The sequence below is a fragment of the Colletotrichum chrysophilum genome (genome assembly GCF_026319265.1).
Source record: "Colletotrichum chrysophilum strain AFK26 chromosome Unknown scaffold_247, whole genome shotgun sequence".
Taxonomy (NCBI): Eukaryota; Fungi; Ascomycota; class Sordariomycetes; order Glomerellales; family Glomerellaceae; genus Colletotrichum; species Colletotrichum chrysophilum.
In genome coordinates this window covers 17266-37374 of record NW_026517534.1, presented here as the reverse complement: position 1 = coordinate 37374, position 20109 = coordinate 17266, and the positions used below count along the sequence as shown (strand labels likewise).

Genomic DNA, 20109 nt, shown 5'->3' with positions numbered 1-20109 from the left:
CAAGTCAACCACCCTCACAATCAGAGCCTCAACTTGGAAAGATGGTGCACTTGAAGGCGCAATGTCTGTTGGCGGCGGCATGCGGTGCAATGGCTGTCGCTGCTGCGTGCACAGCAGACCTCCTGGTGGATGATTTGTCCAACTCATTGTCGACAAACCGAAACAATCTCGGCTCGTGGACGTCAGGTTAGTACGCGGACTATTTTTCGAACCCCGCAATTCACTGACCTCAATAGACGATGGTAGCATGGCCAGCATCTCCGCGTCTGATGGTATCCTGAGCTTCACACCCCAGAGTGGAGCTTACTTCTACGAAACGTTCCCTTGCCAGGCGCTGCAGACCGACTCGTACTCTCATGCACAGCTTGAGATCAAGGCACCCGTTGCGGGCGCAGCGTTCACAGTCCAGCTCTCGACGGCTACTAGCTGCTCGGCAACGACTAACACGAAGACATCTTATCGTGTCACGAGCCTTACTGGCGGATGGCAGACGCTGCGCATCCCTTTGAGTAGCTTTACTGGAGCGAACCTCAACGCGGCCGTCTCTATTGTCATCGAGTCATTTTCGTCTACGGAGCAATGGCAACTTGACAAGGTCTCGTTCGTTTGCGGCCAGACGCCAACAACCTTGACTAGTGAGTACGAGTCAACTCATTTCTCGTGTTGTTGATGCTAATCATACGTCCTAGCCTCTACACCTGCCCAAGTCACTTCTACATCGACTCTATCCACAGCTATATCAACCGCTTCATGTTCGCCGCTTCTGGTGGATGATTGGGCATCACAGTCACGCCTTGACTTCCTCGGATACAACGCTCTCCTGCTGCCGACGGGTGACGATGATACCATGCAATCCAGAATCGTCAGCAACAACCACATCACTCTGACGCCAAAGTCTACCGATGCCTACTTCTTTTCGCAAGTCGGATGTGTAGATGCTACAACGTACGGCGGTGTATCGGTCTGGATCAAAGCCCCCGCCGGCACGACGTTCAAAATCGAGTTGACTTCAAAGACGACTTGCGACGGTGCGATTACGGCAACGTCCATTCAAACGACAGCTCAATTGGGTTGGACCTTTGACGGAACAGAGAAGCTTTACAGTTTCCCCTTCTCTAAATTCAGCGGGCTCAATTTGAGCAAGCTGAGATCAATCGTTCTCTCGGCGCCCAGCAACGCGATCACCTTGGGCCCACTATCACTGTATTGCGGAAGTACCCCGAGTGGTTGGGTCGTTCCCACGGCCACTAGCCCAGCAGGACCAACATCGACTGTCCCGGCACCAGCCGCAACCGCCTCTGCGCTTGTCATCGACACTTTCAGCAGCTCGAGCACGAACTCACTTGGTTTCTGGCATGGTGGCGAAGACATGAACCTCTCCTGGGGCTCCAGTCGTCTCACCATCAGTGCTCCAGCCTCCGATTACGCCTTCACGTCACTACTTAGCAACGGTTGTCGAGACTTGCGCGGCTACAGCGGCTCTTACTTGCACATTGCATACTCGGGTCACACAAAATTCTCCGTGGCGCTGCAGCAGCACAATTCTCAATGCAACTCAGGTGTGGCACCATACCCTGAGACGAGGGACAGTCTTGAAGCCGGCCTGTACGCGACTGGTAGCGATATTTACATTCCTATTTCGCATTTCAACATCAACCTGCAGCGTGTCAGCAGCGTTGCCATCAGAAGTGTGTACAGCACTGAGCCCTTTGTCCTGACCAAGGTCGAGATTGTCCCTTCCATCCCCTCTGGCGTGAGCATACCGTCAAAGCTTCCTTCGGGAACACTCGTCTTTTCCTGCACAAGGCCCAACTCGTTTGCATTCGGCATCGATGACGGGAACCCAAGGTACTCTGCCAGGCTGGCGCAGATCATTCGCGACGCGGGCATCAAGGTGACATTTTTCGCTCTCGGCGCGGTGCTCGAAGACGACTCCACTGGCATGGCCGCCCTCTACAAGCAACTGAAAAGCGAAGGCCACCAAATTGCGCTTCACTCGTACACGCACCCGAGGATGGAAGAGCTTCCGAGTAACGCTGCGATCGACTGGGAATACAACGAGGACTACAGAGTAATGAACAACATTTTCGGCGAGAAGTCCAATTACTTCCGCCCACCTTACGGCGTGGAAGGCGCGCGTATGCGTCAGCGCTGGGCAGCCGCCTCGGGGTCAGAGAAGCCAGCCTATCTCATTAACTGGAGCGTTGATGTCCAGGATTGGCTGTGGGCTGAGACAAGCACGCCTGAGAAGCAGGTGGACGCGTTCAACTCTGATGTTGCGAAGGGGGGCAACTTAGTAGTCATGCACTTTTCGTACAACTCGACGGTGGAGTACTTCCCCGAGTTCATCAAGCAGGCCAAAGCTACCGGTAAGCAGATTATGCGGATCGATCAATGTATGGAGGACCCGAACGCACCCCCGCTGTGATTGGTGTGCAGAACCCCAGGTCCCAATGTAAAGGCCAACAAAATAAGGAGTCTAGTATGAAGATAATGCCCTATGTTAGTCACTTCTGATAAGCATTAATACAAAATACTTATGGTATATTCATCAATGAGAACTACGCTTCTGCTACAATCGAATGGTAAAGCCTTGTCGAAATCTACCTCCACCCCGTTGGCAATTAAGAATTTGTTTAGTGCGTTGATCGACACTTTTTTGTCGTCCACTGTGGACTAAAGCATAACTACTTTGTGATCCTTTCAATGCACGAAACACTCCCCGATGTGCTCTTGCTGTACATTTCCTACTGTGCACTCTCTGACAGGGTGGTTTATGAAGCTCCCTCAAGATATCTACACATAGCTGAACGCTTACGTCTTCTTCTGCAATTTCATGCAAGAGTGTGATCACTGCGCCATCCATGGACATAGGCTCGTTCGCCCAGCTAGTGTGATAGACAACCAAGACGAACATACTTTGGATTAAGCCCCCAATTTAGTCAGTATTCAGAACTCTTGTCAAGCCAATACGCCTTTCCATTGATGGCAAATGTCTCCGCCGCCAATCCACACTTCGTCGTGGCCTCATCATTGCCCGCGAAACTATCCATTCATCTTTGCAGTTCAGGTGGGCCCGAGCCGACGCCCGAGTGCGGAATTGCGGCGCAAGGCCTTGATACAGGGCATGGGGGCAGTTCGCAGCCGAGGCGACCTTGGTTTCTTGGACACAGATGTTGCCAGGCTGAACGATGAAGATGTAGACAGGCTCTATGCTCGACTCGTCAACCTGTGATCAACTATAAATAAGGGGCCATTTTCCCTGGAAGTTGACTTCTTTGTTCTACCAGCAAGACATTCAGTCCAGTTTCACTCACTCTCGATCCATTCTCTTCAATCATCTTCGCAGAGCTCTTCAATATGCGCGCCTTCCACCTAGCTGCGTTATTGCCTGCCTTTCTGGCCGTTGAGGTGAGTATCTTCTACTCGAACGCTTCGGAAGTCAGACTGACCACGAACTATCTAGGCATCAGTCCTCGAAGCCCCCATCCCGGGATATGAAGTTTACGTCCCAGAATGGGAGGTCCAGGCTACCCCGGGTGGCCCAACCATAGTTCTGAACGGCACGGTCGAAGAAGTCGTCGACAAGCTTCATGAGATCAACCCCGACTACGAGGAACTCCTCAACTCGACCATTGAGCAGTCCGCAGCTTTGCAAAAGCGAACCGACTTTTCAGGCACTCAAGTGTTCTGCGGCAACTTTGGCGCCGCTGAACGTGACAGATTCTTCGCCGGAATTGGCTATCTCCGGGGCGTCGGAGGACGGCCCTCTAATGGCGCTGGTCCCGGAAACTGCGGCCGTGTCAGTTGCTCCTGGAGAGCTGCAATCTGGTGGTGCAATGACGTAAGCATTGAGTCCAGCAACTCCAACATGGTCTAAGTAGTTACTGACGCTCTGAAATGAACAGGCCCGAGGCCAGAAGACACTTTCTTCGTACTCCTCCATCGCCGATGGTGCATCGCGTGTGCTTGAGGTGTGCAGGGGAGATCCCCTCAGTGGTCAAGCATTCCACCCTACCGACTGGAACGTCGTTCTTCGACAAGACTCGTGTTGATTCGGCATACATTACCGGCCTTGACGCAAGTAATTGACGGGATCAGCTGCGTCAGCAAGCAGTCGCACCTCATCAGTAAGGCTGATGCAGAGAGTCGGGAACTTTACCATGGTAGCGAGAGGCCTGGACTGAGATACCAGGGTGTGACTCGCGCTGGGTTTGCTCGTTCACACACTCATTTACAAAGAGAGTAGGGATGGCTGCCGAGATTCCTGAAATGTTTGGGTTGATTCAGGCAATGACACGTCTTGAAAACTCTTCGATTACACGTATTCATTGTAAACAACCCTGGCTGCTTCGTATCTCCTATATTTCAACGAGCAACATACATTCATTTTAACGACACAAAAATCATTGAACTCTGGCCTCGATGCCACCCCTTATTCTGATAGCGTCGAGAATGCCACTCACATACAGTTACAAGCGTCCGTCCCGAACTTTGACTGTTCTTCTCCATCCCACGAAGCTTCTCTCTCCAGACCTTCAACTGTTGAACCCCTTCCTGTGACACTGAGTCGCGGAGGTTCACCCTTCGGGTATGGCTGGAAAATCTGTCGTGCAAGTTACGATGATTTGTGATTCCAATGTTACGCTTGTTGCTTTTCAGTGTGATTGGATGCTGTAGAAGGGGTTGATGTAGGAGATATTCTGCATGAGAGTTGGATGTGTAGGGTGATTGCCAAATCAGTTGACTGTACTTTCCATTATCGAAATCAAATTCGAGACGCCTTTTTTTCTTGAAGACAAGTCAAAACCATCCTCTGCTAACCAACACATCGGGAAGCTGACCACTTACTTTCATGCTGTACCGTCAATCCGACTCAAGTACTGTGAACAACCGGCAGTGAGCGACATTGAATGGTGTTAGCAAGCACGCCATTATCACCGCTCACGATTGGTAAAACGCTCAATTCAATGTTGATGGAACTCTTGAATGCTGATTCCCAGCAAATGTCAGACGAAACAATACCTGATAAAAGGGTTCCCTATGGCGACTGCAGATTGATGGCTTGCACCACCACATGAGGAGTTGAAGACTTCTAGAGAGATTCCTTATCGATCATGGTTTGACGCATTTGGAGGATGTCAACAATTAAAACCACGCCCTTATCCGAGAATGGTGGTAGTGAATGACAAATGCGAGGCTGCCGAGTCTCGGAGAGATTTGATCATTATTGGGCAGCGAGTATCCGTATGTCTCTTTGATGCCCAAAGTTTCCCGGCTGGACTTGCATCATGGACAGGGGGCGTCAGTACAATGCGAAATGAAAAGCAATACTCGCAGGCAGCCTGACTTGGCACTGAATGCTTCTTTGTAATTGAATTATTTAGTCGAAGTACATAGAGGCCAGGTAATAATGCCTAACGCAGAATGGATATCGCAATGCTTTTTCTCCTGCCAGGGTCCCAGTTTCCAAATATCACCCGTATCCGACCGATGTGGTGATGAATCCTTCTTCCCTTCTAACTTTTCTCCTTCGTAGTTTGCCGCCCAGAGGTATACCTTTTTAACTACTGTATAACTCTAACGGGGAAATTCTGAACTATCCTAGCCTTCGAATATTTCCCCGTTAAAGTTATATAGTAACGAAAAGAGCATACCTCTAGGCGGGAAACTGCGAAGGAGAAAATTTAGAAGGGAAGAAGGATACTCATAAATACTGTGGTAATAAAAGGAGCGTCGTGATTGAATCATTAAATCGGCCGTGTGTGCATGATCATGCATGCATATTTGTCCCCCGCCTGTGGGTCATAACCCCAGGCACCCCCTAAGAATCCTATCGCAGACCATCTCAAATTTGCAGAGCGCCAAAGGTAGCAGCAGAGAGCAGCAGGGCGCCAATAGTCATGCCCAGGGTGCTCACGCCAGCGGGGGCATACACCCCGGGCGCAGCGTTCGCAGAGCTGCTGGAGCTGCTGCTGGAGCCGCTGCCACTCGCGCTCGCCCTGCTGCCGCCGCCGCTCGCGACGATGCTGGCGCCGGCGGAGGCCGGGGGGTTCGAGTTGCCGGTGGCAGTGGCGGAGGAGCTGACGTTGCCGCGGCAGAAGACGCCGGTGTCGGGGGCGCCGTTGTCGAAGAGGCACTTTGTGAGTTCGGCGACGGTCTGGTCGATGGCGAGGCAGTAGATGCCGCAGTTGTCGTAGTAGCTGACGACGTCGGCGTCCTTGCAGCAGGCCTTCATGATGTCGGTGTGGTTGCCGCCGTAGGGCATCGCGCAGTTGGAGTCCTGGATGGGGGTGTCGTAGAGGTTGGAGGAGCAGATCGCGGTGGAGGTCGCGGCGGCGCCGGAGGAGGTGGCGGTTGCGACGGCGGAGGTGGACATTTTGGGCGGTTTGGTTTGATTGATTAAAAGATTAGACTCGTGATGGTGAGTTTGTGGTGTTGAGGAGGCGCGTGAAGCTGGACAGCGACTGTGGATTATGAGTGAGTGGGTGATGAGAGGAGGAGAACAGTGCGGCCGACACAGAGGGGGTGGAGGAGGTTTTGATTGAAAGGACTCTTCTTTTCTTCTTCGTTTCTTTTTACCAAGTTTCGCCCTGGTCAGGCGAGTCCGTTCGCATAGCACATCCCCTTATTTAGTTCCCCATTATTTTGATCAACACGAAAAGCCGTCGAGCTCCTGTTGGATCCTCCTGTCTCCAGTCTGACGTGTGAAAGCCGCTTCCCCCGGCAAGCCCACAAGCCTTCAAGCCTCAAGCCGTTCCGCAGCCCCAGTTTTCCCTCCTTTGCCTATTAATATCTGTGTTGGTGATTGGGAGATTTCGGTCTTTAGCGTGTCAGTCGATCCCCCGTAATGGCGTGTTGTGGGGACGCCGCGTCTAGAGAGGCCTGCCAACGGTGCCACCGCGTCGTTTTTTTGTGTGGTGGTGAGTTGACACAGCCACGGCTGCCCGGCAACCGGGGTACGTCGCCGTGCCACCACCGGCTTGTCTAGTCTCTTGGTACGAATAGAAGAAGGGCCATGTCTATCCCACCGCTTGCCAGGTCTTTGTCGTCCATTTGATCAGCCAGTTCGGTCCCCGTGGACTGCGCCGGCTCGTGTCGAGTATGGAGGCCAATAGACGGCACCGCCAATCAGCGGATTCTTTCCCCTGAGAAAAAGAACAGACGGCCTGTCATCTGAGACCTTTTTGTTCTCCCTGGGCTTGGGATTCAGCTGCCTGACCGGCTCCCAGCGGCGTTGTCGGGCAGTGCAGTGAGCGAGAGCCGGCTGACTACCTACCGACGGGATGCGAGTACAGAGCACCGCGTTCGCGTGTGCATGCATGCAGGGCGAGAAAGGCTTTCTGCATCGCTGATGATGGGGTTGGTCGGGTAACCCCGAAAAAACTTGCTTTTGCGGTTGCATGACATCCAATCCTGCTTTGTCCCCCGGTCGGCAAAAAATCTTGGGGGGTTTGGTGGAGTCTGCCGTTCATGCCGTGTGGAGCGGCAAATCGGTGCCGGACCTGCTTTTTGCGTGTCCTCGGCACACTGCTCTCGCCCCGATGGAAGTGGCCCCCGGCCGCTGCCGGATCGGCTGGCCAGACGCAGGTACCGACTCTCGGGAGGGTGGGATCCATTCTCGGCCGGGACCGTGAGGGTGGGGCCACTGTCGGCACGGACATATGCGGCACAGCGCCGTATCTCCTACACCCAGACCCGACACTCCTGCGCCTTTGCGCCTGATTGGCGGCTTGGCCGAGTGAGATGCAATCAATTCAGCCCCCTTCTGCATCGCAGCAATCCGGTACAATGTGAATTTGTTGTGTCGCCTGGGTGAATAGCCGAGCCTCCTGTGAACAGCTCATAGTGCAGAGCCCTGCGTGACCTGAACGCTCCTCTCGATGAGCAAGTCTATCTGCCTCAAGCGTAGACGCATCCTCAAACCGCTGTCAGCTCTCTGACCGCAAAGTCTGAATGTCTAGCCTGTTTACCAGCACAGTATTTTCGGGCCGCCGGTGGCCTTCGCGTCGAAGATTTCGGTTGCCGCATCGCCGTAGAACAAATCGGCCATTACTTTGAATCGCGGCGGGAGCGTTTGTGGCTTCGCCAACTCTGGTGAACTACACAAGCATCACCGCTTAGCCTTTCGCAATCATAACGCCAAAGGAGACTTAGGCGTCTGTGATTTCTCGCTCACCTCCTGCTCGCTGCTGCTCAATGGCTTTCCGCGCAAGAAACCCTTTCCGGCCTCGATGGCCACACGCATCTGGAGATTTTCGACTTCGGTGCCATACAATGCCCTGATCGTCTAGAGCCTAGAGTGCGTAAGATGAGGACAAAAGAGACCATGACCACTTCGATGATCATGTGTAATAACGCTGAATTCGTTCACAGATTCGGCACATCCGCGTCTCGTAAGGTCTGACCCTGCGATGGAGGCATGCTGCGGCAAGTCCGAGAAGCATCATATTCGACGTACGGATCTTTCTCTTTCCAGATGACTCTGGAAGGACAGCGGCTGGTCCGAGAATCAAGTGTAGCAACATGTTCCGCTAGTCAAATCCTTCGCAGCACCTCGAGGCCCCGTAGGTAAGACATCACGCAAAGTCTATCCCCGCAAAAATGTCATCTTATCTCCCACCCCATGTTCAGGTCGTGAAGAATGGCACATCTGACAAGATTTTGCGGGTTATCTGGGGAATCAGGGGAGGCATACGCGTGTAAGTCCTTGGGGTTCCTTCGGCCATTACTCGGCGCGCCCGCACTCGCCCCGCGTTGATATTGCATTGATGGAGAGTTGTCGTGTGGAGGAGATGAGGGGAAGATGGGGAGCGGGCGGGCGCGTCGATCCGGCCGCCCCGCCATCGGCGACGCCTACCGAAAGAGGAAATTCAGCTAAGAGGACACATGCTGGACCCGAAGTCGCCTCAGCTGCAGCGTTTCAGTTTTTACCAATGACGACTGGCGCGTTGTAAGCGGCGCCTGGGGGAGCGCTGTACTGGGGCTGTTGCGTATGTTTAGCCCTTGGCGTTGTAATTCCGTAGAGTCTTGTTGGCTACGCTCGTGTCCTAAGCCCTTGCTTGCCATGGGCCACAGGACGCGGCACATGGAAAGCCTCCCAAAGTCTGCAATCAACTGACTCGGGTTCTTTCAGCCCCCCTCCTTTTCCATTCTATCGGCATCTACGTGGTAGATTCGTCTAAATTTGACAGCTGGGCCTGCATGCATACGGACAAGTAAACTCTCCGTAAAGCACCTTATGACGGCTGACCGCTTCAGTAGGTCGAGTAGCAATGGACATCCGTATGTCCGGGGAATGCGGGATGGATGCAGCAGTCAACTTCATCCCGAGTGACCTGCATTGAGTCTAGCACACGTGGTATCGTCAAACTTCACAACCTTGAAGATAGAGATTCCTTTGGAAAAGTGGTATCTTTGATTCATATCCCGTAATCATGCCGTCGCTATTGGTACAAGCCGTACTCTGTAATCAAACACCAACGCCAACCCCTGAAAATATCCATCCCGCACACATGCCCTGATAATGATAATCGCTTATGACTCAAACATTGAGCTTGGTGCTCTCCATGCCTCCCGCGCCCAGCGTCTGCCCGTGCCGCGCCGCAATCTGCTGCCTAATGATCTCCTTCTCCTCCTGCGCCGACGTGTCGTGGAACACCTCGTCCATCTGCTCGAGCGTCTTGCCCTTAGTCTCCGGGACCAGGTAGAACGCCCACACGGAGGCGAGGAAGCACCACGCGCCGAAGAAGACGTACGTGCCGAAGCCGAGCTGGTCGATCATGGGCGGGGTCGCGACGCCGACGATGAAGTTGCACAGCCAGACGGTCGCGGTGCCGAGCGCGACGCCCTTGGAGCGGTGCGAGTTGGGGTACACCTCGGCGGCGAGGATCCAGCCGAGCGGCGAGTAGGAGATGCCGTAGAGGAGCACGAAGAGGAAGGCCATGGCGACGGCGCCCCAGCCGGCGGCGGGGTTGGCGGCCCAGTCCTTGGAGTAGACGCCCGTGAGGATGGCCATGATGGCCCAGGCGGTGCCGCCGCCGATGCCGCCGAAGATGGCGAGCGGGCGGCGGCCGACCTTGTCGATGATGAAGAAGCACGCGGCGACGGCGACGAGCTGGAGGATGTTGAAGACGCCGGACATGATGAGGGACATCTCCTCGGACTGGCCCAGCGATTGGAAGAGGGTGGGTGCGTAGTAGATGAAGGCGTTGATGCCGCTAGGATATCTGTTAGTAAGGGGAGTTGATTTGTAGTGCTTGTTTTGCATACCTAAACTGCTGGAAGAAGGCGATACCGACGGCAACGGCAGTGCGGCGCCACAACTTCTTGCTGAAGAGATCGCACCAGCCAGCAAACTCGAGAGCGAGGAAGCTCTTGCCCGGGTGGTTGCGCTCCTGCATGATCTTCTGGACCTCGACTTCGGAGATGATGCCGCGGTGCTCGGCCTGGACGCGGTGGTCGTCGGCAGGGAGGCGGCGGAGACGGGTGAGGGACTGGAGAGCCTCCTGAGGTCGGTTGACGAGAGCGAGCCAACGCGGGGAGTAGGGATAGAAGTGGATGCCGATGCCGAGGAGGGTGGAGCAGACCATCTGCAGACCGAGGGGCAGGCGGAAGGAGACTTCACCGGCCATGTGGCGGGTGCCGTAGGTGATGAAGAAGCTGATGACGACGCCGGCGACGATGGAGATGGACTCGAGGACGAGGAGGGTGCCTCGCAGATTCGGTGGGGCGATTTCGGAGATGTAGATTGGTGAGCCCTGTTGAGTGAAGTGTTAGCCTTGTGTGTTGTTGAATCTCACGATGAGTGGTCTTGGTGTTTTGATGAAAGGGGCTCAACTCACCATAGCCAGAGTTCCGACACCGATACCGCCGATTGTTCGGCCAGCGACCAAGACACCATACGACGGAGCCGCGGTCTGCATGATGGCTCCAATGTTGAAGATACCCACGACGACAGTCAAAGCCCTCTTACGGGAGATCTTATCGGCAAGGGTGGGCATGAACAGACATCCAAGGAAGGCGCCGAACTCGAGCATGCCAGTCATGAAGCCCTTGCCAAAAGGCGTGGCGGCGTCAGGGTAGACTGCGTGGAACTGCTCCATCACGTTGATGATGGAGATGACGCCCTGGTCGTAGCCAAAGCTGAAGCCTCCGAGGGAGGCCAGCAGGGCGGCGCCGCCGACGAAGGGCGAGTCGAACAGGCCGCGGACGCCGCCCCGGCCGTATGAGACATCCTCGGCGGGGGTGAGGCTGATCTCGACGGTGTCGATGAAGTCCTCGACGTGCTCGCCGTGGGCGTTGTCGATGCTCTTGACCTTTTTAAGGGTCTGTGAGTCTGGGCTGGTCGACATGATCGTCGTCGATGTCGTGGCACTTGAGGGGGTGTATGTGGTGGTGATGATCAGGATGGGATGGTGTCGATAGGGTTACACCACAGGAGGTTGTGCTCAAGGTTGAAGGAATGAATGGGGGAGAGGGAGCGTGCTTAGAATGAGACGAAACCCAAATGTCAGGTGAGACGAAGCAGAGCGGCTCTTATATATAGTTGAGTTCAAGACTTGGTGTTGAGTGGTCAAATGGACAACCAAGAGGGGGATACCAAGAACAGGATTTCTGGGCTATAGACGGGACCCATCCGTTTACAGACTAGGGGGGCAACGCAAGTGAGGGCGCGAAGGCAGTTCGTGCCATGCTTCTGTCATTTCCCGGCGAAGAGTACACTACGTATGGACGGACGGGCACCAGCATTAACCCTCCCCACCGGCAGAGTGGAACACGGTCCTTGTCGACTGCATCCTCCCCCACGGGGAAGACACCAAAGTGTGGAGACCAACCAAAACCTTCGCCAACCATCGGCGAAAGAGACATTGCTACGGGAAAAGGGAACGAGAGCAGAGCACGACTCTTCGGTCTGAACGTGGTGAGCAGAGAGGGTTAAAGCGAGCCACCATAACAGGGGTGTCTGGTTGGCTGGTTGGGCTGGGCTGCCCACCGGCGAGTTTAGCTGCGGCTGGGCGTCATGACAGCGGACTTGTAGCCGACGTGATTCCTCTTTGGGAACCCATCGGCGAAGGCCTGCGCTTTTCTGTCTGTACCCCGGTCCGTTGTCACACTAGCGGCCATTCTTAGCCATTTTCCCACTGAACTTCTGAGACGCCGAGGACCCGGACAAGGGCATGTGGTTGGTTGGCCTTGGGGATGCTCTGGGCGCAGCGTTCACTCGGCGGAACAAGGGGAGGATCAAAGATAGCCCGCGCAGTGCGTGGTTGTTGAATCAATCGCGCCCCGAAAAAGCCTGGGGGAAATCTGGTTCCTGGGGCTGACGATTGTGGTATCTTTATGAATCTGCTATGACGACATGGGCCCCATTCTCGTTATTCTTGACCGTTGTCTGGGGCCGGGGTGAATCGGGATGGAGTCCCGTGCCGGCGTAGAGATTCCGGAGGTTGAATTGTCACATTATGTGAATAGCGCAGCCAGGCCCCCCAAAGGCCAAGCCCATATCCCTCGGAATTCGCTAGTGCGTTATGTCCCGATCTAGGCATTGATTGGCATAACCCGCGGGATTCAAGGTCCGACGACAGGCATCTTCAATGTACTCCCTCTACACAAAAGGAAGGGAAATCCCATTGACAACTGGCAGCAAAATAGGTCACCCGCGGTCAACTTCAGACGCGATCAGCTGGAGAAGTGATATGCAGTTTTGCTAGGAGTATTTTCCCCCATTGCAACTCCCCGTCGCAATGCACAAGCTCATCAGGGAATTCCACAGAATCAGGAACGAGTCCCCAGCCAAGGACAATCCCTCCTCCGATCCCGCCCGCGTAAACCGCCCTCCCGAATAGGTAATTTCCCGATTTACCCTTTGCGGAACAGGGGGATGAACAGTCAGCAAAAGAACCAAAAAACAACATCGTCTGACTTACATGATACACACAATTGGCTGAGTGATCTGTTGAATGATGGGGCCACAACGACGGCATCACAATTGACCAGGGCGTGCGTCGGCGATGGGATCATTTGCGCCGACCCATCTAAGCCTCATCTTTTTAGTGACCCGTCTTGACCCGTGTCACCGCAGTCCATTCGACCGGGGACCTGGCGCCTACGTCATTAACGAGCGGACCCAGCTGCGATAAGATTGCATCGCTGCGAATACGCAGTAGAACGCGCAGGAACAGCAGCGAAGAAGAAAGAAACGAATGACCGGGCGCACGTTTGGATCAAACATGCACCATGTGACCACGGAAACTGTCCGGACCATCGTGACAGGGGCAGATTATGACGACGAAACACGTTGTTTTTCTACTCTAACGTGTCTACAAAGAGCCTCGTGACTACATCGGAAAACCCCCACGCATCTAGGACATGCAGAGAACCAGGGGTGATCTCTAAAATTTCATCATCGTAGACATTTTCCCTATTCATCATGAGTTAACATCTCCGCGCCTGCCACCTGCTTGGCTGCATATATATAACACCGCCTACAAGCGCGCACTCTCGATGCGCTTGCCCGACTCGTCAAAGTCGATCTTCTTGCCCGTGATCAGACTCTCCTGCAGCGCGCAGCCGATCTTGACGGCGTTGACGGCGCCGACGAGCTTCATGGGCGGCGCGGTGTTGTTTAGGCAGCACGCGGTGAACTCGTTGGCCTCGGTGATGAAGGCCTCGCGGAAGCGGCCGTAGTAGTCGGGCGGGATCTCGCGGCGGATGCCCGTGGGCTCGTACAGGTTGACGAGGTTGAGCTGCGGCTGCGTGTTGACGGCGATCTTGCCGCTCGTGCCAAAGATCTCGGTCGTGTCCTCCTGGCCGGCGGCCATCATGCGGGAGCAGAACAGTTGCGCGATCTTGCCGCCCTATTGTTCGCGTTTTGTTAGTTGATTGATCTACAAGTGTAGAAAACTGTATCAGGTGGGCTGCTTACGTAGAACTCGACAACTGCAACGGCGTTGTCTCTGTCGTTGTGCTTCCTCAGACCCTCCTGCACGGCAGTGATACCAATGGCGGAAACGCTCTTGACGACGCTGTCTTCGCCAAAGAACCACAAGGCCAGGTCGATGTCGTGGATAGAGCAGTCGACGAAGATACCACCGCTGAACTCAGCGTAGTCGACGAAGAACCCTGAGGGGTCGAGCTTGTCGCAGGTCTGGGAGCGGAAGACGGATGGTGTGCCTACATCACCGCGGGCAACTCTCTGGTAGGCGTCGCGGTAGGAGGCATCGAATCTACGGGAGAATCCGCAAATGACCTTCTGGTTGGGGTTCTTGACGAGCGACTTCTCGTAGGCGTCAACGACGGATTGCGACTGTTACGTCGACGGTCAGCAACGCGGAGCTCATATCACATGGATAACGATGGTGAATGGGAAGATGAACATACGATATCGACGTTTGTGCTAAGGGGCTTCTCGCACAGAACGTGCAGGCCCTTCTCAATGGCCTTGATGGCCTGCTCGGCGTGCACCGTGGTCGCGCTCGCAACGATGACGGCCTGCAGCGTCGACTCCTTGCGAAGCATCTCATCGTAGTCAAGGTACGTCCTCAAAGGACCGAACTCTGCGACGGCGGCATCGAGCTCGGCCTGCACTGGTGAGCTGACGGCGATGAGGTTGGCCTTGGGTGTCAGGGTCGCAAAGTGCCTGGCGTGTCGCAATCCTGTTGACCGGTGTTAGCGAGAACAGCTCACATCGGCTCGATCTGAGCCCATGAGCTTCCGCTTCGCCGAAGCTGTGGTAGCTCCTTTGAGCTCACGGGCTCGGGGGAATGCGGGGCGAGACATACCCATGCGACCAAGGCCGGCGACGGCAACGTTGAGCTTCTCTCCGGACATTTTTGTGGGATTTTATGGCTTGAAGAGAACCTAAAAGATTTCTAGAAAATGATTGAGTCTTCCAGAGTTCAATTAATGTTGTAGAAGCTTCAGAATGACGCAGAGACGTTTATGATGATGTAGGAAAATGACAGCGCAGTACAGAGCTCCTCCTACTTCAAGACCATGGGCGATGAAGGGTCTCTTTTAACATCGGCGGCTCCTTCCCTTCCCGGTATCTTTTGGCAGGTTGAAAACAGCTGCAGACCACAAGATCAAGCCGGTCTGAACTCCGTCACCCAAAGATGCCGAATGCCATCTTGTCTTTCGGCGGTCTGGAGTTTCGCAAAGCTGGCCCAACCGCTTTCGAAACAACACGCTCGGGATCTACTATCGGCGCCACCTACCAGATACAGTAATTCCCATCAGCTGCCCCAGGTTTGAATCGCCCCAAGGCCGGCGGTTGGTTTTGCGGGGGAAGACAGCCTTGGAGTGCGGGGTAAATTGGACACATAAGACGGGTTGGTCCTATTCTGTGAAGCGTTACAACGAGTTGTTTTCTTCTCCTTCTGGGCGCTTAATGCACGTTTTCACAATCTGAGCTTCACCCGGCCACGTTTCAACGGGGACGCGGAACCATCGGCGAACAGCGAACCATCTTCCCCACATATTAGCCCTTGCTTTCTTCTTTCTTTAGGAATTCCCTCTTTGAGCAAGCTTCGCCGATGAGGCTGCTCCGCTTCCTTTCCTCCTCCTCGCTCGTCCGCCTATCCCAGCTCCCGCCACCCTTATCGACCTCCACCTCCTCGCCGAACACGGGCCAGCGACGACGGCGTAGGCGAGACTTTCCAAAGCGAGTTCGCCGGAGGAATCCTGCTGCTCACGTCGCCGTCGCCAGCATACCGCGTCAGCAGCAGCAGCCGCAACAACAGCAGCAGCAGCCGCAGCGTGAGGGCCACGGATCCCGCTCACCCCACAGGAGATGCCAAGCGGTACGAGGCCTTGCGCAAGATGCAAAGGTACGTACGTCCCTCTTCGCGCTTGGATTTGGCCTGGTCGCGCGTGACCATTCGACAGGTTCCACTAGTCTGACGTCAAAGGTGTGCAGAGAGACATGAGAAGTGTGAGTTTGAGGCTCGTTTCCTTGGGATGGAGGAGGCTCTTCCCGGATGAAGACCGACCGAATGCCGATAGCGTTCTCGGCCTTGACTCCGGCTGAAGATTCTTGGCGTTTCTTCGATGCCATTGAGCTATGCAGATTTCCCATCTCTGACATTGATTCATTCAACATGCAGGCGACGACCAGCAGCCCCGCTGTAGTCGATGTGAGAAGCGTGGTGTTGAATGTGTTCGCCCCCAACGAAGGCCTTCTTTCCGGCAGGGCTCAGCGGCCAACTACGACGGTGCATTCTCTCAAGAGCAGCGGTGGGTGAACAGCAAACCGAAAGCATGTAAGTCATTCTCTCCCTTTTCTTGTCATCGCCAACAAGTCGGCTGACGCTCTCACGAAGTCCGTTTTGATAGCCGCAACAACAAGACAGGCGGGGGCCCACAGGCCCAAGACACCAACAATGAGTCTCCCATTAGTAACACTACGTCTCTCCCTGATCGCATAGCTGTGAACACCGCCCTCTATGAAGCCGTCCGCAACCTCTCAGAAACACCCGATGTATTGAATCAGGAAAGAAGACTTGACGATATCCAATCACAACGCCTACCAACTCCCACTAAGAGACGAAGAACCGAGACTGTTCCTCATGATGGAGGCCAATTCCTCCCAGCATCGCCATCGGGCTCCGGCACATCGGGTGCATCCCCATGGTCGACGACAGCTCTGCCCACTGGCAGAATCCGCCTGAACGAGGAACCACATGTTCCCAGTCCACACGCCACCGGTCCCTCCGTCACCGTCGATCAGTTCTCCCCTTCAGCAGACAGCTACCACCAACCCAGCGAACACGAGCCCGTCGGCGGCCTGCACACCCACCCGCCGAGCGACGGCATCCAAGAAGCCTGCCTCCTGCGATACTTCACGGAGGAGCTCTCTCAATGGGTTACGTGCTTTCAGAGACGCTTATACCGTGGGAAGTCCAACGTATTAACCGTCTGGTGTAGTTCGATCTCTGCGACGAAGAGAGGCACTTCCAGCTCATCGTCACCCGCCGCGCGCGCGCGTGCCAGCCCCTCCGCGACGCCACCCTCGCTGTCGCCGCGCGGCATCTCTGCCGGCACCCCCGGTTCCGCACGGAGCCCGGTGGGGTGATCGTGTACCAGAACCAGCTCCTGCCGGACCTGACGCCGCAGAGCGCGATTGAGTACATGCTGCGGTGCATACCTGCCCTGCATGAGGTCTCGCGGACGCAGGACGAGGAGTATAGAGAGAATCTGGCCGCCGCGGCGCTTATTTTGCGACAGTTCGAGGAGATGGACCCTGAAGAGGCGCAGAGCGCGACGAGCTCTGATTTTGGAAATGGTATCGGCAATGTCAACTTCCTTGATATCACGAAGGCGATCTTGCGAGCTGCGCCGTCACGGTGGTCGGGGCTGTTGAGTGCCGTGTACTGGGTAGCGGTCCGGCAGGAGATCTACTTCGCCTTGACGCTGGAGCGGTCTCCGCAGATAACAGCGCAACCGCCAGACTTGGACAGAGATACTTGCTTCGCAAACAAGCTCATTTGGTTCATGTCTGAAGTCGCTAAGTGGAAAATGGGAGAAAGGTCAGGGACTGAGTGGGGTAAGTCTCTCGTAACTGTTCTTCAACGTGGATGAGAACGTTCACGGGTGAATTACAGCTCTAACGTACATACTTGCAGAGAGGCTGAGAAACGAGGAGGAGGTTTTGATCGTCGAGGCAGTCCGTCAATTCATACCCATTGTGCAGCGGCCTGCGGACAGGTCCCGAGGTGAGATCTTTCCATTGGTATGGTACGGGTCCGACGTCGAGGTCACCGCTCTGCAACACTTCATCTTGGCAAGGATGATTCTGGTGGCGGAGAACCCTAGTTTACAGTATGAAGCCTCCCAAAAGCCTGTTTTGAAAAACTCTTTACTGCTTGTTCGTTGAAAGCTAACCTACCCGGCGACGCAGCGGGCAAGTGTCCAATCGACGCGCGCAGAGAGACGCAGAACACCAAGTTCGCGCCATGATCCTCGAGCTTTGCGGTCTCGCACTGCATCACCTCAGAGCCCCGCCCAACTTGACCACAGCGGGAATGGGAATCATGCTATATGGCGACTACTTTAATGACCCGTGGGAAAGAACAGCATTGCTGGGGGTTCTTGAGGAATGGAGAAATCAGCACGCATGGCCTGTGAGAAAAGGTTATCAAGCTTTAGGTATATCCAATGAGTGTTAATCCAAATGGCTAGCCGGGAGTCCGGGAGACAGGACGCCAGCTGTCCGGGCAACGGTCGAGGCCCTCTCAGCTTTTCGTTTTCCCAAATATCGTTGCTGTGCCGCCTCGCCCGGGCAGTTTATTGAACCAATCCACTGTTGCAAGTGGAAACACAGCTGCAGCCCGGCCAATTGAGTCTTCCGTAGGTATGTGTTGGTTACCACACCCACCAATTCCTCTCTGTGAAAACTCCCCGAAAACAACAACAGGAAAAAGAAAATGGCATTTTGATCCAAGCTCTTCATTCATAAAGAACCAGCATTACGATGTGTAGAATTTGTCCCCGTCTCCCTCGGCCCGGCATTCCTCCGAGCAGACAGGAGGAGGCCCAGGAGCACATCCGCGACGAAGACCTGGTGGAAACGGCAACGGAAGCAGGATATTTTCATCCACCAAATCCATCGAAGACCATCGTCCAGTCTGCGCCCAGCCATGACGGTGCCGCGACCTTCGCCGCATACGAAGTTTTCAAAGACACCCCAGAAGACTTGAAACCAGAAGACTTTGAAGCCGCAGTCCGCCCTCTGCGTCCCCCGTTCGGTATCGTCATCTACGACACGACGCACACCGCTCGCCCTACCCGCAGTGCCCGGCTCGCACGCGCTGTATTTGACCGCACTTACTGGTATCGTCGCAAACGTAACCACAGACCGGACCGGGTGGAGGTCGTCACGCTACCCCTGCCCCAGTCGTCCACAGATGCTGAGCGCGCGGAGGCTTGTATCCGCCACCACGAGGAGGAGATCCGGAGCCGTTTGTTAATACCTCACGAGCCCGAGGCGGTCTCCTGGTTTCTGCCGGAGCGTATCATGGATAGCACCTACGCGCGGAGGATCCTTGCTATCAACCGCTTGGAAGAAAACGATTATGACGAGGAAGTCGAGGTAGCGTCCTGGGAGGAATCGATAAGCAACGAAGAATACGCTATCGAGTGTGAAGCTTGTATGAATCCCGAGGCGAGCCGTTCTGGCAGTTTTCTTTGCATCGACTGGCAGCCCCGTAAGGAGCTGTGGCGTTCACACACGGGTCGAGGTTATAAGCCGGATATGGATAAAGAGATCATCACCCCCTGCTATGGGTTTGAGATGTTTGGGAATATCTGTATGGAGTTAGTGGATGCGGTTGAAGTCTTTTACAACCACTTTGTACCTGATGGCGTCCTCGACCTAGAGTTAGAGAAGGCTAGACGAGGTTGATTATGTTGCTTTCTATACGTGAGGAAGCGAGAGCCGAAGTATTTTGGGCTGATGCTGGTAGTGGTGGAAAGTGGTGGTCTGCGGCGTGGTACCCAGTTGCATGCGCTGGCTGCCGGCTGAAGAACCGGTCTCTTCGGACCTACCGATCGATTTACACCAGTCTTCACAAGCCGACATGTACCTCCAGCTTTCTCAGTCTACACGAATCGTCTGAAGCCTCTGGAAACAAGAAAACGTACAAAGATTCGCTGTTGATGCATCTCACTGTGTTCGTATATTTCCCTGCGCCACTATCTTTGTTTTAGATTTCAAACTTCAAACTTCTTCATACCTTTTTGTTGATGATCGCAATTCAACCATAGACATCATATCAGCAGCTATTAGTCGAGCAATGTACTTCTAAAACCAAAGCTTCCTATAATTCTTTGATTATCACATTATATGTTCACGGACTGCTGTATGGCAGGCGACGCCAAGTGCGAAAAACACCGAACTGGGGAAGCGCTTAGTGCCGCGAGACTCAAATTGTGCTAGAGAAAGAGGTAAGTCTCGTACTAAGATGGTGCTCAGATTTATCCGGAAATAGGGAGTGAGAGCTAGCCTTGAATGTCTGCAGGTTTTCATAGACGGACGGAGGAATCCACCCAAAATGTCGAACCCAACGCACGGGGTTTTAAATCATCCTATTGAACAACTTTAATTCTGTT

The 20109-nt window shown here is 54.6% G+C and overlaps 7 protein-coding genes across 7 annotated transcripts; 4 read left to right on the top strand and 3 right to left on the bottom strand.

The window, feature by feature from the left end:
- Positions 1–247: 247 nt before the first annotated feature.
- On the top strand, positions 248–2428 carry COL26b_013688 (uncharacterized protein; the record flags this gene model as incomplete). The annotated part of the gene is made up of 2 exons (XM_053186282.1): positions 248–635; positions 690–2428. The coding sequence occupies 2 exons, from the start codon at positions 248–250 to the stop codon at positions 2426–2428; spliced, it is 2127 nt and encodes a 708-aa protein (XP_053029780.1).
- A 932-nt stretch (positions 2429–3360) lies between these two features.
- Positions 3361–3880, top strand: COL26b_013687 (uncharacterized protein; the record flags this gene model as incomplete). Its single annotated transcript, XM_053186281.1, has 2 exons — positions 3361–3411; positions 3467–3880. The coding sequence occupies 2 exons, from the start codon at positions 3361–3363 to the stop codon at positions 3878–3880; spliced, it is 465 nt and encodes a 154-aa protein (XP_053029779.1).
- A 1968-nt stretch (positions 3881–5848) lies between these two features.
- Positions 5849–6379, bottom strand: COL26b_013686 (uncharacterized protein; the record flags this gene model as incomplete). Its single annotated transcript, XM_053186280.1, has 1 exon — positions 5849–6379. One exon carries the CDS (start codon positions 6377–6379, stop codon positions 5849–5851), a length of 531 nt encoding a protein of 176 aa, XP_053029778.1.
- A 3165-nt stretch (positions 6380–9544) lies between these two features.
- COL26b_013685 (uncharacterized protein) lies at positions 9545–11354 on the bottom strand (the record flags this gene model as incomplete). The annotated part of the gene is made up of 3 exons (XM_053186279.1): positions 9545–10220; positions 10273–10760; positions 10845–11354. The coding sequence occupies 3 exons, from the start codon at positions 11352–11354 to the stop codon at positions 9545–9547; spliced, it is 1674 nt and encodes a 557-aa protein (XP_053029777.1).
- A 2133-nt stretch (positions 11355–13487) lies between these two features.
- COL26b_013684 (uncharacterized protein) lies at positions 13488–14832 on the bottom strand (the record flags this gene model as incomplete). Its single annotated transcript, XM_053186278.1, has 4 exons — positions 13488–13859; positions 13928–14308; positions 14383–14657; positions 14784–14832. 4 exons carry the CDS (start codon positions 14830–14832, stop codon positions 13488–13490), a joined length of 1077 nt encoding a protein of 358 aa, XP_053029776.1.
- A 1268-nt stretch (positions 14833–16100) lies between these two features.
- On the top strand, positions 16101–17958 carry COL26b_013683 (uncharacterized protein; the record flags this gene model as incomplete). Its single annotated transcript, XM_053186277.1, has 6 exons — positions 16101–16136; positions 16193–16262; positions 16323–16864; positions 16927–17545; positions 17625–17714; positions 17900–17958. 6 exons carry the CDS (start codon positions 16101–16103, stop codon positions 17956–17958), a joined length of 1416 nt encoding a protein of 471 aa, XP_053029775.1.
- A 514-nt stretch (positions 17959–18472) lies between these two features.
- COL26b_013682 (uncharacterized protein) lies at positions 18473–19402 on the top strand (the record flags this gene model as incomplete). Its single annotated transcript, XM_053186276.1, has 1 exon — positions 18473–19402. One exon carries the CDS (start codon positions 18473–18475, stop codon positions 19400–19402), a length of 930 nt encoding a protein of 309 aa, XP_053029774.1.
- Between the last annotated feature and the right edge of the window lie 707 nt (positions 19403–20109).